We start from the raw sequence: 20969 nt of genomic DNA, 5'->3' as shown, positions 1-20969 counted from the left end.
AGCGCAGAGCCGACACTACCGCCGTCATCGCTGAAGGTGCCGACGACTTTACTGTCCCGCTCGACGATGCCCTCTCCCTCCTTGCAAACTCGGCGTCAGACGACTCCGACCGCGGTGAGGAGGGGGCGTCTCCTCCGGCTTCCACTCTCCGAATGGAGAGCTGTGATGAGAGCACGGCTCTAACAGCAGAGGATGGAGGCACTGTGGTCTCTCCTCCGCCGCTGTTCCCCGGGCAGCGTCGTGACAGCCCTCTCTGTCATGAGGCTGCTGGGCATGATGTCAGCCGCTCACACGGTGGTGCCACTTGGGCTGCTTCACATGAGGCATCTGCAGAGATGGTTTTCTCGCCTGCGCATCGACCCGGTGCGCCAACGGCGCAATGGCGCAAAGTGACCATCAGTGGGCCCCGATTTGACCCACTGGGGCGATCCCCGAACTTTCACGAGAGGGGTGCCCACGTAGTGTGCGGCATTTGGCCGCCCCCCGTGACCATGCATATAAACGCATTGGAGCTCCTCACTGTGTTGAAAGTGATCCAACACTTTGCCCCAATGTTAACGAATCAACACGTAATGATTATCACGGACAACAAGGCGACAGCAGCATACATAAATTGCCAAGGGGGCGTGCGCTCGGCACAGCTGCTGAGCATAGCTGTTATGCTGGGCGCACACACACTTGCTCTCCATCAGAGCAGCGTACATCCCCGGTGTTCTGAACAGAGGGGCAGACATAATGTCGAGGGGGGGTCCCCAACCAGGAGACTGGACTCTGCACCACGATCTGATCAATCAGATATGGAGCGAGTTTGGGAAGGCGGAGGTCGACCTATTCGCCACGCGGGAGACCACACAGTGGAAGCAGTGGTTCTCTCTCAGCGCGAAGGACAATCCCCCACTTGGCGTGGATGCGTTCGCTCACAGACCGTGGCCGAACACACTCCTGTACGCTTTCCCACCCGTCCCTCTGATTCCCCAAGTCTTGGACCGAGTCCAAGAGGAGCGGCTGTCTATGACTCTCATAGAACCACAACGCACGAGTGCACCGTGGTTTCCCTGCCTCCAGCGTCTGCTCTCGGGGCCGCCGAGGGAACTCCCTTGGCGGCGGGACGCTCTCTCACTGGCAGGGGGAGCAATCATAGATTACCCTGAGATCGGCCAGCGCTTGTGGGCCTGGCCGCTGAACGCGAGCGCCTAGAGGGTCTCGGCCTCTTGTACGGACCATCCAGGGTGCCAGAGCTGACTCCACCCGAGCGTGTTACTCGGCTAAATGGGCGGCTTTCCAGAAATGGTGCACGGAGAGGGGTTGTGATCCCATCTCCCTTTGTCGCGTGTGCTCTCTTTCCTCCAGACACTGATTGGAAGAGGGCTGGCTTTTAGCACGTACGCGGCTGCTGTTTCATCAAGCAACGAAGGCTTCGGGGATAAAACAGTTTTTAGTCACCCCTTAATGAAGCGCTTCCGAAAAGATGTGAGGAGAGAGAGACCCGTGACGCGCCTTCTCAATCCACAATGGGATTTAACACTGGTGCTGCGCGCACTGGTTAAAGCCCCATTTGAGCCTCTTGACCGGGTGCCCCTCAAGTTTGTGTCAGCCAAGACAGCTTTGCTGCTGGCCCTGACGTCAGCTAAGAGAGTGAGCGACCTGTCTGCACTCTCTGTAGCCCCTTCTTGTCTTAGAATACAAGGAGACGGCAGTTCGGCCATATTACGCCCGAACCCGGCTTTTACACCAAAGAGTATTACTAGCTCGTTCAGATCGAGAGTAAGAACACTCAATGGTTTCTCTCTCCCTCCTCATCAATCTGAGGAGGAAGCAACAGCCCATCTCTTGTGCCCCATACGCGCGCTTGCCTGTTATGTGAAGAGCACGGAGGCTCTGCGCAAATCTCAACAGTTATTTGTGCATTACAGAGAACATTCCCAGGGCCTCCCCCTGACGAAACAACCGTTGTCACATTGGCTGTGTGAAGCTATCACACAGGCTTCTGTGTCAGCGGGGGTAGAGCCGCCTGAGACTATCAGAGCTCACTCGACTCTGTCGCTCTGCAAAGAGGGATGCCTATGGAGGATGTCTGCACAGCAGCCTCCTGGGCTTCCCCATGCTCTTTTATTAGGTTTTACCTAAGAGACATGTCGCGCCTCTCTATGACACACTCAGTACTAGGTGCTTTGTCAGAGCGAGTGTGATTGTGTGACTATTCCCCTCGCATATTAACACAATGTGAGGTGGAGCAGTGACGTGCAGTTTCTTTTCAACATGAAAAGAAAAAACGAATTATGATAAATATTATATATTGGTATTTGTCTACTGATCTGTGGTCTAAATGTAATTAATGTACGATTCCAATAATTTAAATCATTTTTATTATCAAAATCGCTGAGAGATACGCGAGCTGAGGCCGGCTGAGGCAGTGAGCAGTGCTGCCTCACCGAGAATTGAGAAATCCCTCAGAGCGCATGCGCTCAACCCAGTTTGCTATTTCACCGTTGTCACCAATGTAATGTTTGTAGACACTTCTATTGTATGATCGCACTTTACTTAAACTAGTTCATGTATTTGATGTATGTGTATAACATATTCAGTCTTGCAGCAAGACTAAATATGCTGATCTGACATAAAACCGCGCTGAAAAAGCATGAAATTAGGCAGCCGTACTGGCAGTGGCGGCTCGCCTATAGAGGGCGCTGGGGCGCCGCCCTCCCACCGACCGGCCATCTTTTCTTTTTTAAATATATTTATATATATTTTTTTTAATAATCTTCTCATTTTGAGAATTCATCTATTTTAATTGCATTAGAATGATGCATTTACTTTAGAATATCTTTAGAATCCCCCATAATTAAATCTTACTTCACTTAGATGTTCAACGTTCATTTTGGGGATGTAGATGTCTTCCGTGGGGCGCATAGAATGTGTAGAATGATGCATTTACTTTAGAATATCTTTAGAATCCCCCATAATTAAATCTTACTTCACTTAGATGTTCAACGTTCATTTTGGGGATGTAGATGTCTTCCGTGGGGCGCATTTTCGCTCAGCCCCACATGCCTGAATTATTAGCCAATGGTTCCCCCGTTGCTAGGCAGAAAAGTACATAATTTCGCCAATCAGCGTCGTTGAATTGTATGGCTTTGGGGCGCTCAAGATATAGCCCCAAGCGCAGTGCACCGTCCACTGCGCGTAACCGCGGATTTGCCATTACCTCAGAGATCAGCAAGATCGCGACTTTGAGTATTGCTACCACTGTTTCCCTGTGAGTTCAGCTAGCCCCAAATTCATCTTTGCTTATGAATCCCTTCGAAAGAAGAACATTTGCAGAAAAATTGCAAGTAAAAGAACTCGGAGCAGAAAAGCCAGAAGTGAACGTAAGCCAACAAGCAAGAGAAAAGGATAGAGCCTACAAGAGAAGTTTTTCCACGACGCTGAAGTTGGCATCCGATTCGCAGCATCCGATTCGGCAATTGCTGGTCCACCTTAAAACGGTCGTGATTGAAAACCACCTAGAATCTTCAAATCGGTCCTGATTGAAAACCACTACACCTGAAACTATGTTTTCCATAATGTATAGCCTCACTGTGATAATTTAGTCCAGATTTTAAGAGTCTAGGTGTAGTGGTTTTCAATCAGGATCAGTTCTAATGCGGTCTGGACCCCTAAAAAGCATTAAAATGTGCCTTTATTGCATTTTCACAAATAGGGTAAAGGTTTCACAAATCTGTAACTATGTTTTATATAATGTATAGCCTCACTGTGATAATTTAGTCCAGATTTGAAGAGTCTAGGTGTAGTGGTTTTCAATCAGGACCGATTTAAGGTGGACCAGCAACTGCCAAATCGGATGCTGCGAATCGGATGCCAACTTCAGCGTCGTAGTTTTTCCAGAGTATGGTTCAGGCTTGGCTAACTAGCTGTGGGTATGCCAATGCAATTTTTTGCTTTCTTTGTATACTTTTTAAAACAAGTGCGTGTGATAGTTTGTGGACATAGACAGGGTTGACAGACCTGAAACATCTGTCAGAACGGATAAAAAAAACACAAGCGAGCAAGAGTGCATATGAACAACTGTGTGAAGCTAGCCATGCTAGAGGTAAGCAACTTATATTTATTCCACTAGCCTATATGTATTTCTCTTGAGATGGACACTGGTTGCAGACCCTCACAACCTCCCCCCACCCCTTTCAAGTGTACTGTATATAGTTCTCTGCAAACCTATGGTGGGACCAGGCCTTCATTGTGCATATTGTATATAGTCCTCTGCAAAGCTATTCAGTGTACACATTAGGGATGGGCACGAGTAGTAAATTCCAAACTCGAGTGATCGAAGGAATTCCTCGAGGATCAATCGAGTACTCGTTTAATCAAATCTATTTTTAGAATGCAACACATCTGCAGCAGGAATAGGCCTGATGATGAACGGCAATATTACCAACCAAACATGTAATGCTTATTCTCCATCAAAACAGTCAGTTATCAGAGTATTCATTATTTATTTTTGCAAACGTTCAAAACACATTTTCCTTACAAAAATAAATATGCGTCTCACAATTTAAATCACGTCGAACCAAGGCCTGTAACAGTTAAAAAAAAAAAAAAAAAAAACAAGTAGCCTAACCATTGCAAATAATTTAAAGCTGCAAATAAAACGGCAGCGAATGGACTATGGAAATACTCAGCGTTGTGATCTTCTCTACACGCCCGGGATTACAGCTGCGTCTTGCGTTGGTGAAAATAGCCGACACACTTCGTTGCTACGGGTCTGCTTTCCCGAACTCACCGTTGTGTTTCAGGAGCATATGTTGCCGCATAGTACTTTCTGGTAGCTCGATTTCGCTTGGCATATTTTACATTTCACCTTGATCTCCTATTTCTTTAAAGTATTTCAATTCTTCGCTGCGCTTTGCTTTAACCGCCATCTCTTAACTTTTTGAATTCTGGCGTGCTTGCACACGGCACGGAACGCGCCACACAGAAATGGATACATTTCATTTGCTTTGTGATTGATACATTTGCTTCAGAAAACTTTGTTTGTGTGTGTATATGCAAACTCGAGTTTGCCTGTCCACCAACCGAGTTAATTTGTAACGAGGAGTACACGAGTAATCGATTTCTCACGCCCATCCCTAGTACACATATCGTATATAGTTCTCTGCAAACATGGTGGCATCAGACCTTCAGTGTGCATATTGTATATAGTCCTCTGTAAACCTATTCAGTGTACATACTGTATATAGTTCTCTGCAAACCTATGGTTGCTTCAGGCCTTCAGTGTTCGTATTGTATATAGTCCTTTGCAAACCTATTCAGTGTACACACTGTATATAGTCCTCTGCAAACCTATGGTGGCATCAGGCCTTCAGTGTGCATATTGTGCTGTATGTAGTCCTCTGCAAACCTATGTTGGTATCATGCCTTAAATGTGTCTTCAACAACCACACACAAAAGTTTGCACATTTACATGAATTTTGTGGAATTCATATTTCATTGTATTTGTCTAAATGCATACTAATGCACACTGTAGATATATTTATGAGTGACGTTTACCAACACAATTACAGTTACTTGGCCGTAACACACTCACCCATTATCTCTATCTCTCTCTCTCTCTCACTCACACAGAGAGAGAAAATGTTACCTTGTGTGTAATTCAAAGTTATTGTTGATGTATCTGCACTCTTATTGTTACTGATTTCTACAAGGCAAAAAATTAACTTAAAACTTAGTTCACTGGCCCCATTCGTCTTTGTAAGTAAATGTTCTTTTTTTGCCTATACTATTGTGTCAGAATGCACCAGAATGCTTCGTTTGCTTGTGAAAATCACAAACAAATCTTGTGGGGGAGGATGCCCCCTACAGGGGTTTGGAATGCAAACGTTCAGCCCCCCCTCAAATAAATTCCACCAGCCGCCACTGCGTACTGGCTGCCTCATTTCATTCCTCTGCCTCACTGAGGGGGGCGTAGAAGGGAGCTCTGACAGGATGCTTCCGTTAACTTCTTTTAAGCAGTCAAGTGCACTACATCAGTTTGTTTATTTAAAAATAAACTTTTCTGACTGCAAACATGGAAGATAATGATTCAATAGCCAAGCTCAGAAATTTCTCAAAACTGGACTTTCAATCAAAAAAAGAGGTAATAAATGATGGAGGAAGACCAATGCCGGAGCTTAACGGGTTGCTTCAAACAACGGGACAGAAAGTAACGCGGTCTTTTCAAACAGAGTTGAACCGCCGAAAAGACTGGCTGTCTGGCTGTGCTACGAGAAATTGCCTTTTCTACTATATAGCAATTTGGGTTCATATATTTGTAAATCTGACTCTGAAAAAGTCAGTGCCTCACCAGCCACGGACCTCACCACACGTCTCTGAGGTGGAGTCAAATATTCATGCTGAGAGCTCTTGTGTCTTATCACACACATTAGAGCTGCTCGTTGATCACGTGCTGTTAGACGCATGACGTATAATGTAGCTGTGTTTCTGGTACTGTTTGGGACCAATGAGGCATAGACTACATCGTGCTTCGCCCTTTAACCCAATAGCGATAGCCTTAAAAGGCGAAGCCTATATGACATAGAACGTTAGTTATGTATTGTCTCATCTCATTTTCATCCGCTTATCCGGGGTCGGGTCGCGGGGGGAGCCGCTCAAGCAGGGGGCCCCAGACTTCCCTTTCCCGGGCCACATTGACCAACTCTGACGGGGGGATCCCGAGGCGTTCCCAGGCCAGTGTTGAGATATAATCTCTCCACCTAGTCCTGGGTCTTCCCCGAGGTCTCCTCCCCACTGGACGTGCCTGAAACACCTCCCAAGGAAGGCGCCCAGTGGGCATCCTTACCAGATGCCCGAACCACCTCAGCTGACTCCTTTCTAAGTAAAGGAGCAGCGGCTCTAATCCGAGTTCCTCACGGATGGCTGAGCTTCTCACCCTATCCCTAAGGGAGACGCCAGCCACCCTTCTGAGAAAACTCATCTCGGCCGCTTGTACCCGCGATCTCGTCCTTTCGGTCATCACCCAGCCCTCATGACCATAGGTGAGGATAGGAACGAAGATCGACCGGTAGATCGAGAGCTTTGCCTTGCGGCTCAGCTCTCTTTTCGTTACAACGGTGCGGTAAAGCGAACGCAATACCGCCCCCGCTGCTCCGATTCTCCGGCCAATCTCACGCTCCATAGTACCCTCACTCGCGAACAAGACGCCGAGGTACTTGAACTCCTTCACTTGGGCTAAGGACTCATTTCCTACCCGGAGTAAGCAATCCATCGGTTTCCTGCTAAGAGTCATGGCCTCAGATTTAGCGGTGCTGATCCTCATCCCAGCCGCTTCACACTCGGCCGCCAGCCGATCCAGTGAGTGCTGAAGGTCACAGGCCGATGATCCAATGAGGACCACATCATCTGCAAAAAGCAGTGACGAGATCCTCAGACCACCGAACTGCCTGTTATGTATTGTAACTCTAGATTATATGAGTATAGGCGCAGTCTTTTAAGTGGTCGACCTTTAAATAGCTGAAGAAAAGCTGTTTATTGGGAGTAGAACGTCCGCCGGCGCAGGGATTACACATTTTTCAGTGCTACGGCTCGCGCCAAGGGAAAACCCAATAGCGATAGCCTTAAAAGGCTGCGCCTATACTCATGGAATCTAGAGTTACAATACGTAACTAACCTTCAGACTGTTAAAATAGGGCCCATTGTAACCTAGAAATCCATCAGTATGACTCTGCAAACATTTTCCTTTCAAACATATCAGCACATGGTGATATATATGTGTCACACCGTCCCATTGTGCCACCTAGTGGGGGACAGTCTCATCATTCATTAATCTCCCGCGTTCTACACACCTGCCGGTAATCTTCATCAGTTCACAGTATTTCAACCCTGGTTCTCCAGACAATCATCGCTAGATCCTTGTTTCACACGTAACAGTCACTACCTCATCCCTGCCCCCCATTTGGGTCCACTCGCTGGACTTCCCCATAACAATATAACCATCTATTCTGTGTTTATTATGTTGCATATCCAAGTCAAAAATATAGCCATGGTAGCTTATAAACTATATCTTGTAGAATTATAGTAAGATATAATATTGAATATGCCTCACAATCTACTCTTAAAGAAGCAAAGCATAACCCAAACCCTAACCAGTCCAGTTCAAGTTGGTGTCTTAGGCAAATGAGGAGTGGAAAAGCGGCACAGATAATTCTTGGGGTAAAGCCCTCATGCATGATAACAATTTATTTCTCCAACCTTAATGTATTTTGTCTGCCAAATTATCGTGTAGGAAGGGTTTAAGAGTAAGTAAGTTCAGAAGGTCAATCTTACCTCTGTGTCAACTCGGAAGTGCCACTGAAATTTGAAATCCGTTATCTCGTTCTCCACTAACAGATCTTCTTCACAAGTAATGCTGACATCCTCTAAATCCTCTGATATCTGGAAAATAATAATATTAGTAATCACACACACAAACATACATGTGTGTATGTGTGTATATGCACTACCGTTTAAAAGTTTGGGGTCACTTAGAAATAAAGACAGAAAAGGAAAAGCACTATATTTTTCAGTGAAGATAACAATAAATGAATCAGAAATACAGTCTCGACATTGTGAATGTGGTGAATTACTATTCTAGCTGGAAACTGCTGATTTTCTTATGGAGTATCTATCTACATAGGTGTACAGAGGCCCATTTCCAGCAACCATCACTCCTCTGTTTTAATGGTACATTTTAAAGCTAATCGTGTTAAAATAATAATTGATGATTAGAAAACCCTTGTGCAATTATCTTAGCACAGCTGAAAACTGTTGAATAAATGTGTTGAGATGAGTTTTCATGGAAAACATGAAATTGTAACGGTAGTGTATATATTTTATCTATAACATATCTATTATCTATATATAAACAGCTGTCTGCTATTTCATGTAACAGAAAAGTATATGTCACATACAATAAATAGATAATATTCGGCCTTTCAAAAGACGGATGCTTTCGGACTTACGGTGTCTGCTTCATTGGAACAACGCGTGTATTCTTTCCGGAACCTTTCAGCGTAGGACATAAGGCCCTGAGCATCGATGTTAGCGCTGATCTCCTCTTCTTCTTTAGTGCGCATGTGCCACTCTCTTAGTTCCTCCTCAGAATGAGCTTTTACACACCTGTCACCGTATTCACAGGTGTTTAGCCTAAGAGAAGACGTTAACATTACTCAGAGGGCCAATTTGCATGTATAAATAAAGTGAATATATTTTTTAATAAATACATTAATAAATAAATAGAACAGGATTAACAACATTTAATAGTTTTTTTAATTTTTGTGTCTTATCTATGTTTGGATCCACAATAAAATTATTATTTTACCTTAGTTATCTTTCTATTAATTCCTATATGAACTGTTAAGTTTGCATACAATATTTATCATTTAGTATTGGCTGCCACAATGTGTAGTGGGTTAGATTCTGGGTGAAAGACCAGCTCAATGTTCATGAAAGGCCAGTGCAAGACCAAGCACTTAACAGCACTGACTAATAGCTGTGTTTGTATTTCAGTGCTTGGTTCCTCTGCCCACTGGGACTAGATCTGCTTACTTGGCGCAGAGACCAAAGTCCTCTCTGTGGTTGTGTGGTGGTGGGCGGGTCTCCCACTGCGTGCTGGAGTCACCGCTGATGATCTGGGCATGCTCCGGTGAGGCGCAGTGCTTGAGGAACCTCTCGGAGGAGGACAGGGTAAGAAGGCAGGCTTTACAGTAGAAGACTCCTCCTCGTCCATCGCTCTGCTGCTGCTGCTGCTGCTGCTGCTGCTGCTGCTGCTGCTGCTGCTGCTGCTGCTGCTGCTGCTGCTGCTGCTGCTGCTGCTGCTGCTGTTGGCTCAACCGAAGGAGCAGGGGACGGACTGGGGCGGCCAGCTCGCTGCTCTCTGCCTGCCACACCGCCATCTCCAACTCGCTATGGGCCGCGCTGCAGCGCAGGGCCTCGTGCCAGCAGGGCTTTCCTTGGATGACGTGGCTGCAGTACTCAAAGGTGCATCCCGGGGGAAGCGGGCGCACCGCGTGGTAGACCTCCTTTCCTCGGCCCGACACATGATGGACCAGGACGGGCCTCCAGGCGTGGGCCCCGGGGGCTGCAGCAGAGCAGGCCCCATCGCCACGCTGCACCGTCACCCTCTGAGGACTGCTGAGGAAACAGGCCTGGCACAGCTCAAGGAATGTTCCGGAGAACTCTTTTAGTATGTTCCTCGCCGTGTCTTCTGGCGTCAGGGAATGCCTAGAATTCATGCGTTGTAATATGGCGCTGTTGTCCATATTCGTGTTTCTTGCAAAGTTCCATAAGCAGGCTTCTTCCGTGCTTCTCGCAAAAGTGCAGTTGGGGCCATCTCGCGAGCAGCCAGAACCCTCCCTAAAGTGTTGGCATACTTGATAAACAACATTGCGGCGGAATTGCCCCTCTACAGGACGCTCGGCCACCGGTCTCCAGATGTCAGAGCCTTTAAATCTGGCTAAAAACAGGTATTGTTGACATTGATGGCTGACTCTTTGCACAGTGTACGTTATTTCGTTCTCTTTGAGGGAACACGTAGAGCACACACCCTTCAGTTCAAAGAACGTCAGGACGTCGTCCAGTGATTCAAGCTGACCCTGTCCGAGCGCAGCTCCGTCCAGGCCGCCGGCGTTGGTCCGATCTAGGAGAATACAGAGGCTGATGTGGTCCAGCCCCTGCTCCTTCTCAAAGTTCCACACCGCGGCCTCCTCCAGGCTCCGAGCAAAGGTGCAGCGGTTGTAATGCACGGTGCAGCCAGAGCCCTCCACAAAGTGCCAGCACACATCGTATTTACTTGGCCTTGGGAATTTTGGACGTCGAGAAATGTGCCTCCATTGGCGGGAGCCTTTAGCTCTGGCCAGGAGGAGATTGCTGGTGCACTGGTGAACAACAGATTGTAGTGTGTAGGTGATTTCATTTTTTCTGATGGCACACCTAGCACATACCACTTTGAGGTCGTATGTGGATGAAAGATGATTCATTTTCGACCAACTTGGCCTTCAAATGGACCGTGGCAAATCCACATACTCCTATTTCAAATAATGTACAGATTATGATTTGGTCCGATTGATTCTGAATGTACGGTGGTAAACGTTGTGCCTATAAAAATGGAAAATAGCATTATATTAGTAATTACATAGCCATAATAAATTGATAGAAAGGTCTACACAGAAAATATTGAAAAAAAAATTAAGAAGTTACCATGCTTTTCTAATTCTGACAAAAAGCCCTCAAATAAATATTTTTACTATGAAAGCTGCTAAAAAATTGTAATGATGGTAATAGTCTTGGTTACCCAGTCCTTGATGGCCTGTTTACGTCATCAAATAAGACCGAGTCCCTGATCGGACCGGTTTCGTCATGACTATGACACAGTCCCTGATTGGACCGGAGACCTCATTAATTAAGACAGAGTCCCTGATTGGCCTGTTTACGTCATCAAATACGACACAGTCCATGATTAGACAGTTTACGTCATCGATCTTGTAATACATGCCGCCTTCAAAACGCTTGGAGGTTCGGAAGCTTTTACATGTCTTTAAGTAAACCTTCCCTTCTTCCGAAACAAGAGTGTTCAGGAAACGGTGCTCAGAAGATCTTAGGCTATGAAATAAAACCAGAAAAACAGATAGTTTGTGTAGTATTGATGTCTGCAGGGGCCTGCAGGTGATGTTTATAATTGTAAGCTATAATGTATCGTAATTCAACTGTTAGAATGGGTGTTAAGTTTGCCTCTTAGTACTTGCTGCAAGTTCACTGTAGTCTATAAATAATGACAGCGAAATGGGCATCCATTGTTGTTACGTGAACTCGGAGGACCCGGGTAGCTTTACTTCCGCATGAAACTCCGAGCGAAACCTCAGACCCTACAGAGTGTTCAAAGCACTTTCCTCCGAGCTTAAAGGACAATTCTGGTATTTTGAACATTGAGCCCCCTTTCTGGTTTGTCTAGTATGAAATAGAGTGGTTAACACCGACATTTTTTATATTGGTCCTGTCTCGAGTCTTTGGCTAATTTCGAATCGCCCCTGCCTGCTTCACAATGGCTAGCTATGGGCATTCAAAAACACCCCTGAACGTTCATTTTCAGAAATGTGAAACTCATCGAATGGTTAGTGGTGTTTGTTAATGTTCCTAATCAAGTATCATAGCATACAGTTTCTGTCGTGTTTTATTTGGCATTTTGTAAATCTGCATTTTTTAAACGAAACGGAAAAGGACCGGAACGGGAAACGCTCAGTTCTCCGTATCAACAGTAGGGCTAGAACCATGGACCTATTAAAGAAAGGACAAGAGATTAAAAAATGGTGGCCATTCATTCCTATGAAAACTGCTCAATGGCGCAGGGCAACATAAAGGAAAGATTTGCTTCCGCATCACGGGAGCCTAGCCACGCCCTAGTTCATGACGTACCGGATGCAGAAATATTCTCATTTTCTAGCATTGTTAGCATTGTAGCATCATAAGCAATAGGTCTGAGCGAGCGCAGTCGCATTGTTTACCGACCATGGTAGTATAATTTAACTTCATAAATATGAAAGATTGCTCCATATAACATATAACACCAACAACATAATAAATGTATGCAGGAAAAATAGAAAAATACAGTTAAATGTTATTGCTTAAGAAACAGATTCCTTCCAACTATTTACGAAATATACAATCAATAATTTATATACAAATAAATGGTTACATATCGATCAGCAACGAGCTTGGAGTAGCCTACCCACATAGATAATTGTAATACAGCAACATTGTAAACTGTCATATAAACAAGCAAATAAAAAATTAAATACTTATGCAACTGAAATGTTTATAGACTATTAACAATGTAATAAAAATGATACCGTGATGCACCCGTTCTTTGTCTACGGATCTTTTGAATAAATGGTGAATCGCAATGATCCCGAGCAGAGAAACGTGAATTATTGAGCAGCAGCTGAACCAGTCTAAAAATCCCTTTATCACTCGAACACTTTCAGTGCTAAAAAGTCACCACAGTGCCTAAAAAATATCAACGTCATTCATGTTAAGTAAAAGGAAAAACCTCGGACACGAGAAGTTAACGGAGCCGTATACTAGGCCCTCTCGGATGCCAGCCCGAAACATTTGTTTCATAACGACTCCTTTCAGCTGCCTCCTTCTCCAGCCAAAAATAATAACATAAAATGGCTAATAAAACACTCCAAAACACGTTTTGAAAAGAGAAAACTTGCATTTTTTTGTTACATGGTATAAAGATAATTATGAGCCTTTGATTGATATCCAGACATTTTTTGCTCCCCACTTGTATTGGAGTGAACGGGGATATCTACTTCTGGGCCCCTTAAACGACAGCCCTCTAAAACGACTGCAATACCAGGCTTGGCCGCTGAGCAATGGTGGATTGCGGAAGTATGCACTGTTCCTGTAGCTCTCAATCTACATCAAGGATCGGCAACACTAGGCACGCGTGCCACCACTGGCACGTGGCAGCATAATCATTGACACACTTATAAAATAACAATGATAATTAAAAAAAAACGTATTTTTTATTTTATTATTATTAATAAAAAAATTCAACGCACAATACGGAAGCATAATTATTATTACAGATTTTTTTTTTGCACTTTATTCTGTTTTGGGCATTTCCTCCCAGTGCAAATATGATAAATTAGTTCCTGAAAGCAGTGTTCTGAAATGGGATCAATTGAGAAGAAAATATTTAAAATATTGTTGCAAGTGGCCTGTATTCATCGCCCTCAGATGGTTTTGCAAAGCTGTTGATGTCTTAAAGATATTGATGTGGATGGTTCCAACATACTCATCTATTCTTGTTTTTTACATTTCTCATGGTGCAAATATGTTTTTGAATGAGTTTCTGAAAGTGGTGTTTTAAGATGGGACATATGTAATTATAATTTATAAACCCATGTAGCAAATATAACAAAAGAAACATTTTAAATGTTGATGCATGATCGTGGACTATATGGAAGTAATACAATTCCATGTCTTCTGGAAATGTTTTTGGTTGCTGTGTTATAATTCAGCTTAATATTTTAATATATTGTTGCTTAAAGGTTGGGTATGGAATTCTCTTTTTTGTCCATTTTTGCAAAATTACTTGAAATCCTTATCATAACCCACTTACAGCCACTGAGATAGAAGTACTGACATGAAAATTAAACAAGTCAATCATCTGTGGAACGGGCAGGGCTCGAAAAACTCCAGCTAATGATTTCCAGAACCACCGAGTGGCATTGGACAGTAAGTACGTCCATAGGCGTCGATTACGGCACCGGGGACGCGTCCCCACCAGATCAAGATTCATTTTGTACCAACCACTTATATAATAATAATCCAGTTGAATAATTATGGATTATTACACTGGTCTTCTCAATGCCGTGGAACGCTCCGTTCACAACTTCTTCACAACTTCCAGCTGTGAATTATATTTGATAATTCACCTTTGCTAAGTATAATTGACCGCTGTCAAGGAAAACAAAGGACTTTTTGCCTCTAATGACGTCTTCGGTATCACTCCTCAAGTAGTCCGGTAACTTTTAAACCCCAGCGTCTTCGGTTGCTGAGCGACGTCAACGTCTTTGGCAGACAATTTCTCAGCTGATCAACATTACGAATGCTGTAACAAATAAATTGTAAAAAGCCACACCATGTGAAGTTATTTTTGTCATTATCGAAAATAAGCCCCTTCATCGCCCTGTCTGGGCTTATTTTCCCGATAATGACCGGCGTTATATACATTATCCCTTACTTATTACACGGCTCTCCTCGATGCTGTAGACTGCTCCATTCACTTGCATGGGCCTTCCTAACGTTCAGCTGTCAATTATTTTTGTTTATTACACGGCTCTTCTCAATGTAGGGGAATGCTCACGTCCAGCATATTTGAACGCTGTCATGGAAAGTGTTTTTTTTTGCCTCTGATTCACGTCATCCGTATTACTCCACAGTAGGGGCGATTCTAGGTTCTGACTTTTCGGGGGGCTCAACCCCAGGAAGCCACAGGGGTATATGAAGTATCTAATGTCCTGTCCAAGATTTTTTATTCCACAACCTTTATTTTCTTAGTTACTATGCTGTTGTATGTCTAAGCCAATAGCTGGCAGTGTCAGCTATATAATGCAGTTCTGAACCACTAAAGTGATGAAAGGAAAAAAGACTGCTTGGATGAAGGAATAATCAATGGATGTGAACTGTAAACACAAATTTGAGGTATATTCAATTTCCTTTGTGTAAGTTTCACTCAAAATTGACCATATTTCCCCCTTTTTTTATTTACACAGTTACTGAAACACATTGGTACCACATGTACTAGATGAATAACATATACATACCTACCACTATTTCGGGAGCACCTATGCTGTCTCATTTTCAGGGACCCATATATTTTTATAAAACCTTTGATCTTGTTTTTAGGAAGTCTCATAGTATTAGAACATGTTACTTGTTGATTAGCTCACGTTGTTATGGCAATGAACATGCCCTCAGCTGATAAAATAATGCCAGCATTTTATTTCAACTGAAAATTAGCACCCATGTCAACTTATTCTGCTCCTTGCACCTTATCATGCTTATCATGCTACGCAGCATTACAAGCCTCTGCCGACTAAAACATGAAGCAATTCAAGAAGAGGCATCGCCTTGTGGTCAATTGTCATTTAATAGACATCTGACAGATTATGTCAAGGTTTTAAAATGATTATTATTATTATTATTACCTGGTCATGTTATAACACCGCTGGAAAATCTTGTTTTTAGGGTGCTAATTTTCAGTAAAAAAAAAAATTGTGGCATTTTATCAGCTGAGGGTGTTTTCATTTAAGTTTCACAACTTAAAACAATTTCCAAGTACAGTTTATTAACTCAAATGAAACATTTAAACAAGACTGCTAAGTCTGTGTGGATCTCAAAACAGAGAAACAAGAGTAAAGGATTCACTTGGGTTTGCATTTAATTACAAATATTTTTATCAGTAAACATTGGTCCCTTGTCAGCTTCATCAGCTTAATCCCTTTTGAAAAAAATAATACATGTTCATCTTTCAAGCATAAATAAAGACACCAAGTCCCTCTGTCATGACTTTGTAAGATCAAAATTCTTGTAAAACTTCTGACCCTTGGTATTATGTTTATTTAAAATAAGTAAATAAGACACTAAGGGCCCTATTTTAACAGTCTGAAACGCAAGTGGGAAGCGCAAAGCGCAAGTAGCTTTGTGTCTCCCATCCCCTTTAAGAGCCATGAGCGCATTTGAATCGGACGAGTTGATATTTTGACAGCGCGTCTGCAGTCTCCGATGAGACAGATGCACATGAATTTCAAACTGCAAATGGCTCAGTTTATTGCCAAATAATATGGCCTAATTCACACATGGAATAAGGGGTTTTCTTCCACAACTTCAGAAATACTGAGTCCTCAAATAAATTTCGGCAAAGAAAACGTATATGATATAACATATGATATGCGGTAACTGTGGTTCTATTTAATGATATACGCAATACATTATAAACATTGTTTCTTATCAGTATTGTATGCTATCCTAATATGCATGTGTCCCCGCGGTAATAGACATTGCCATTGATTGTATTATGCATTACGTGTTTAGTTTGCGTGTGTTTAAACAGAGCACACACGCGCGCCCGCATTCATTCATTCTTTTTAACACTCACTCGCGGTAAAACAATGTTTTTCACGATCAAATACTCATCAATCCTAAAAGTTATGGGCATGTAGGCCTACACGATGTCTGTGTCAAGAAAATATGTGTTTGCTGTACGGTTTTTGCAGATGCATTGATTTAAACGTACAACTTATTACCGCTGCATCAGCTGTTCTTTCCCAAATAATTTACCAAGAATGTGCGGCTAGGTAGATGGGAGAAGCAAAGTGTATGCGCGAGGTGCACAAGCAATCCGTATGCATCGCATGCGCATGTATGCATGCGCCCTTAAAATAGCATCTGAACAACGCGCCACTGACTTTAAACCAGGTATTTCCTGGTCAGTAGCGCAATGGTATTCAGAAACGGCAAAATACCGTTTGCGCCAGAACACGCCTCCTCCTTCCGCCGAACCGCCCCTTGGGGCGCATGATCAATCCCTAATTTACCGGCGAGTGGCGGTGGTGGGAAAAGAACGCTCTGCGCCAGTTGTAAACTAGCAACGACACATGCGCCAGTGACTAAGTCACTTGCGCCGGATGCAAGATAGGGCCCTAAGTCCCGTCTGACACCTTTTATCAGCTGAGCGCGTTTTCATGAGTCTCATAGTATTAGAACATGTTGTACTTGTTGATTAGCTAACGTTGTTATGGCAATGAACATGCCCTCAGCTGATAAAATAATGCCAGCGTTTAATTTTAACTGAAAATTAGCACCCATGTCAACTTCTTCTGCTCCTTATTTTTATCATGACCCTTGGTATTATGTTTATTTAAAATAAAATAAGTAACTTATTAAAATAAATAAGTAAATAAGACACTAAGACCCGTCAGAAACCTTTTATCAGCTGAGCACGTTTTCATGAGTCTCATAGTATTAGAATATGTTGCACTTGTTGATTAGCTCACGTTGTTATGGCAATGAATATGCCCTCAGCTGATAAAATAATGCCAGCGTTTGATTTTAACTGAAAATTAGCACCCATGTCAACTTCTTCTGCTCCTTGCACCATCATGTTTATCATGCTACGCAGCATTACAAGCCTTTGCCGACTAAAACATGAAGCAATTCAAGAAGAGGCATAGATCGAATCGCCTTGTGGCCAATTGTCATTTAATAGACATCTGCCAGATTATGTCAAGTTTTTAAAATGATTATTATTATTATTACCTGGTCATGTTATAACACAGCTGGAAATCGTGGATTTTCTGATAAAGACTAGCTAGCCTTTTTGACAGACAAAACAGCAGAAACTATGTTAAGTGTGTTCGCGCTGCATTTTTGGATTTGTCAAACAGGAGACACCCACCCACCAATCAGAGGTTAGAGATTCCTGCAGGAAGGTTGCGCTCGATTTCACTAGCCCATTTGAGTCTGTTCATGAGTGTCATCCATTCTCTCATTGCTTGTGTAAAAAAAAAAGGTAGAATATTAGATTTGAGGACGAAACGATAGGGTGGTCTAAGGCAAGTTCTGGGTGGGCTTAAGCCCTCCCAAAAAAGGTCTAGCTTCGCCACTGCTCCACAGTCTGGTAACTTATCAACCCCAGCGTATTCGGTTGCTAAGCGACGTCAACGACTTTGGCGAACTATTTATCTTCTGATCAACGCTACGAATGATAACAAATACATTGGAAAAAGACACAATGTGTGAAGTTATTTTTCGATTTGACAAGTAGGAATCAGAGAATCAAGTCATTTTAGCCTGAATACATAGGTAAAAAGCACCAGAGCAGGTTGCTAGTACCATGGACAGTATCAGAACGATAAACTGTTGAACTAAATGGATGTGGTAGGCTACACCACGGGATGCATCTGCAGACCACTGCAACGTAAATAAAGCTAAAACGCAATATTTATTGCTTAAGATTTGCTGGTGCTGTGGCGAGGACTTTTGTGTTTTTTGCACTCAAGTGGTCGGCTGTTTTTGATAGTTGGTGGAGTCAGTCTTTTGTTGACACAAAATGACTTTTGGTCATTCTTGCTTTGTTTGAATTCTGGAATAATTATGGGGGGGGGTGTGCTTGAGTTTTGGTCAGAATGCCTGTGCAACAATTTTTTTTCTTTTTCAATCGTGACGACTTTTGAAGTGCTGTGTGTAATATGGCTGCAGGATATATCGGCTATGCACGATATATCGATATCATTTCGAAGGGGATACAAGATTTTACAAAATCGTTTACATCGATATATGCGTTAAAATGGTCAGTTTCCGCCTCAAGCGTCTGTTTGCCTTGGAGACTGTGAGCGTGACCCCTCCCCCTCCCACTCCGTCCTTCCGAACATGCCGTGTGCAAAGACGCCACATTCCCGCCCCCACCGCCCCCACACAACACAACAAACATGGAGGATACCGGTAAAGAAAACAAGACGGCGGCGGGAGACAAAATTGTTTCGAAGAGGAGAAACAACGGCTCCATAATATGGAAATAGTTTGGGTTTAAAAAAAACAGATGAGCAGCAGCTGCCGGTCATCTGTAGAGAGTGTAGCGAAACCGTTGGGGTTAAAAGTGGAAGCACGACAAATCTGTTCCACCAATTACAGCAGCGGCACAAAGTTCAGTATGAGGAATGCGTAAAAGTCCGTGGCTGGGCTGCTGCATCACCGGCCGCGACAGTTTGTGTGTCGGGGGCGCCCTCTGGTGACGTCCTTAATTTATTAATTAAAATATACGAAACAAGCGAAATTAAACCAAACAAGTTCCAAAAATGGAATCGAGAAGGGAGGGGGCGAGGGATTAAAGTTAGGGCGCACTGAAACCCACAGGACAATGCGACGAAGACAATGCTCTCCACCGGACATTCCTAACCGGGCCGTAGGCGAGGCTACGACATGACTAGAAAAAATAAAAATATTTTTTTTTTTTATTCATGCAAAATGCATGCACACTTAATAAACTCAATTTACCTCGCAATACTGTCACTCTTTTACATGCCATAAGTCTATATGCAGTTGTTGCATATAGCATGCATGGTGGTGTGAAAGCAGGAAAAGAATGGAGGCGGCGAGTTGACGTGCGCCGGTGTGCAAGAGATCTACCGAACATCTAGATGTGCTACTGGCTGGACGCCACCAGAGGGCGCTAATGAGGCACGATAGAGGACCCAACTAGGAACAACAGATGCTGTGTATCGCTTAACCAAATGTGGGGAAATGGATTGAAATTTGTTTTGTTTTATTGTGTTACGTATTTTAAGGACACAAGCTGTATTTCCCTCACTTAACCACTAGGGAGTAGGACCAAACATATAAGCCGTAAATACTATACATAGCCACAAGGGGAGCAAGACCTTACTGAAGGCAGCAATATATACTTTAGCCACAGAAGGCAGCAACACAGACAGGTAAGGAGGCCGAGGGTAATACGTCAACCCGGCTCCTTCCACTACTTCCGGGCTTGAGGATCCATACCATAGCAGACGGTTGGAGCCAGAGCAAGCCAGAATTCTTCCGGCAGCTATTTGGACAGGGTTAGGTCTATTGATCAGCTAGGAGAACGCTCGCACGTGCTTAGATACCTCTTCAATCTCTCTTTGCTTCAGAGTATCAGTTTACCATACCGAAAATACTTTATACCAAATAAAGTCTCTTTAAAGCTATTCCTTTGGATTCGATCACTTTCCTTGAAGAACTCAGCAATTGCATATAACATGTTTGCATTTTTTTGCAAGGTCTTAACTTATTTTCTTAGGCATAACTGTCAGTCTGTCCCGTCCTCAACACGTATTGGCTTCAGCGGCTGCGCGCGCAGCCTAAGCTCACTTCACTTGTTCAGTTCAACAGTAGTGTCACACTATGAGCTCAGCTCAACCTGACACTCCAGAGGGGAGAATGACGACTGTCTTTAAACTGGCAGATAAAGTTGCTGCATTTAAAGCCAAGCTTGATTTGTGGGGACGACGAGTGGACAGGGGAGTATTCGATATGTTCCAAACATTAGTGGGGATTTTGGGAGAGACTGAGGCAGGGCCTATTCTCTCGCAGCTGGTGCGCGATCACCTTGTTGCGCTTTCAAATGAATTCGAACGTTACTTCCCATCCTCCAAAGATCCACGGCAAACGAATGAGTGGATCCGCAACCCATTTGTCAATGTCCCGAATCACTTGTCAGTGCAGGAGGAAGATCAAATGATCGGAATAGCTAATGATGGTGGTCTTAAAAGTGTGTTTGAGCAAACCTCTCTGGCGGGTTTTTGGATCAAAACCAAAGCGGAGTATCCCGAGATATCCGTAAAAGCGCTGAAAACGTTGCTTCCATTTCCCACCACGTACCTATGCGAGGC

The 20969-nt window shown here is 43.6% G+C and overlaps 1 protein-coding gene and 1 long non-coding RNA gene across 2 annotated transcripts in view; one reads left to right on the top strand and one right to left on the bottom strand.

The window, feature by feature from the left end:
- Positions 1 to 20969, bottom strand: part of helz2a (helicase with zinc finger 2a) — a 68245-nt gene that overhangs the window by 39993 nt on the left and 7283 nt on the right. The window contains exons 2-4 of the mRNA XM_060062205.1: positions 9577 to 11124; positions 8991 to 9174; positions 8317 to 8424 (exon numbers count right to left, since the gene is read on the bottom strand). Coding sequence (XP_059918188.1) covers positions 8317 to 8424; positions 8991 to 9174; positions 9577 to 11006 — 1722 coding nt within the window. The 5' untranslated portion in view covers positions 11007 to 11124. The remainder of the gene's footprint in view (positions 1 to 8316; positions 8425 to 8990; positions 9175 to 9576; positions 11125 to 20969) is intronic.
- LOC132465553 (uncharacterized) overlaps positions 3550 to 20969 on the top strand; it is a 47009-nt gene continuing 29589 nt past the window's right edge. Inside the window, exon 1 of the long non-coding RNA XR_009527607.1 lies at positions 3550 to 3869. This is a non-coding gene — a long non-coding RNA (uncharacterized LOC132465553). The remainder of the gene's footprint in view (positions 3870 to 20969) is intronic.

Source organism: Gadus macrocephalus, chromosome 1, assembly GCF_031168955.1.
Source record: "Gadus macrocephalus chromosome 1, ASM3116895v1".
In the NCBI taxonomy this organism is placed as follows: domain Eukaryota; kingdom Metazoa; phylum Chordata; class Actinopteri; order Gadiformes; family Gadidae; genus Gadus; species Gadus macrocephalus.
This window is presented reverse-complemented; position numbering and strand designations above follow the sequence as displayed.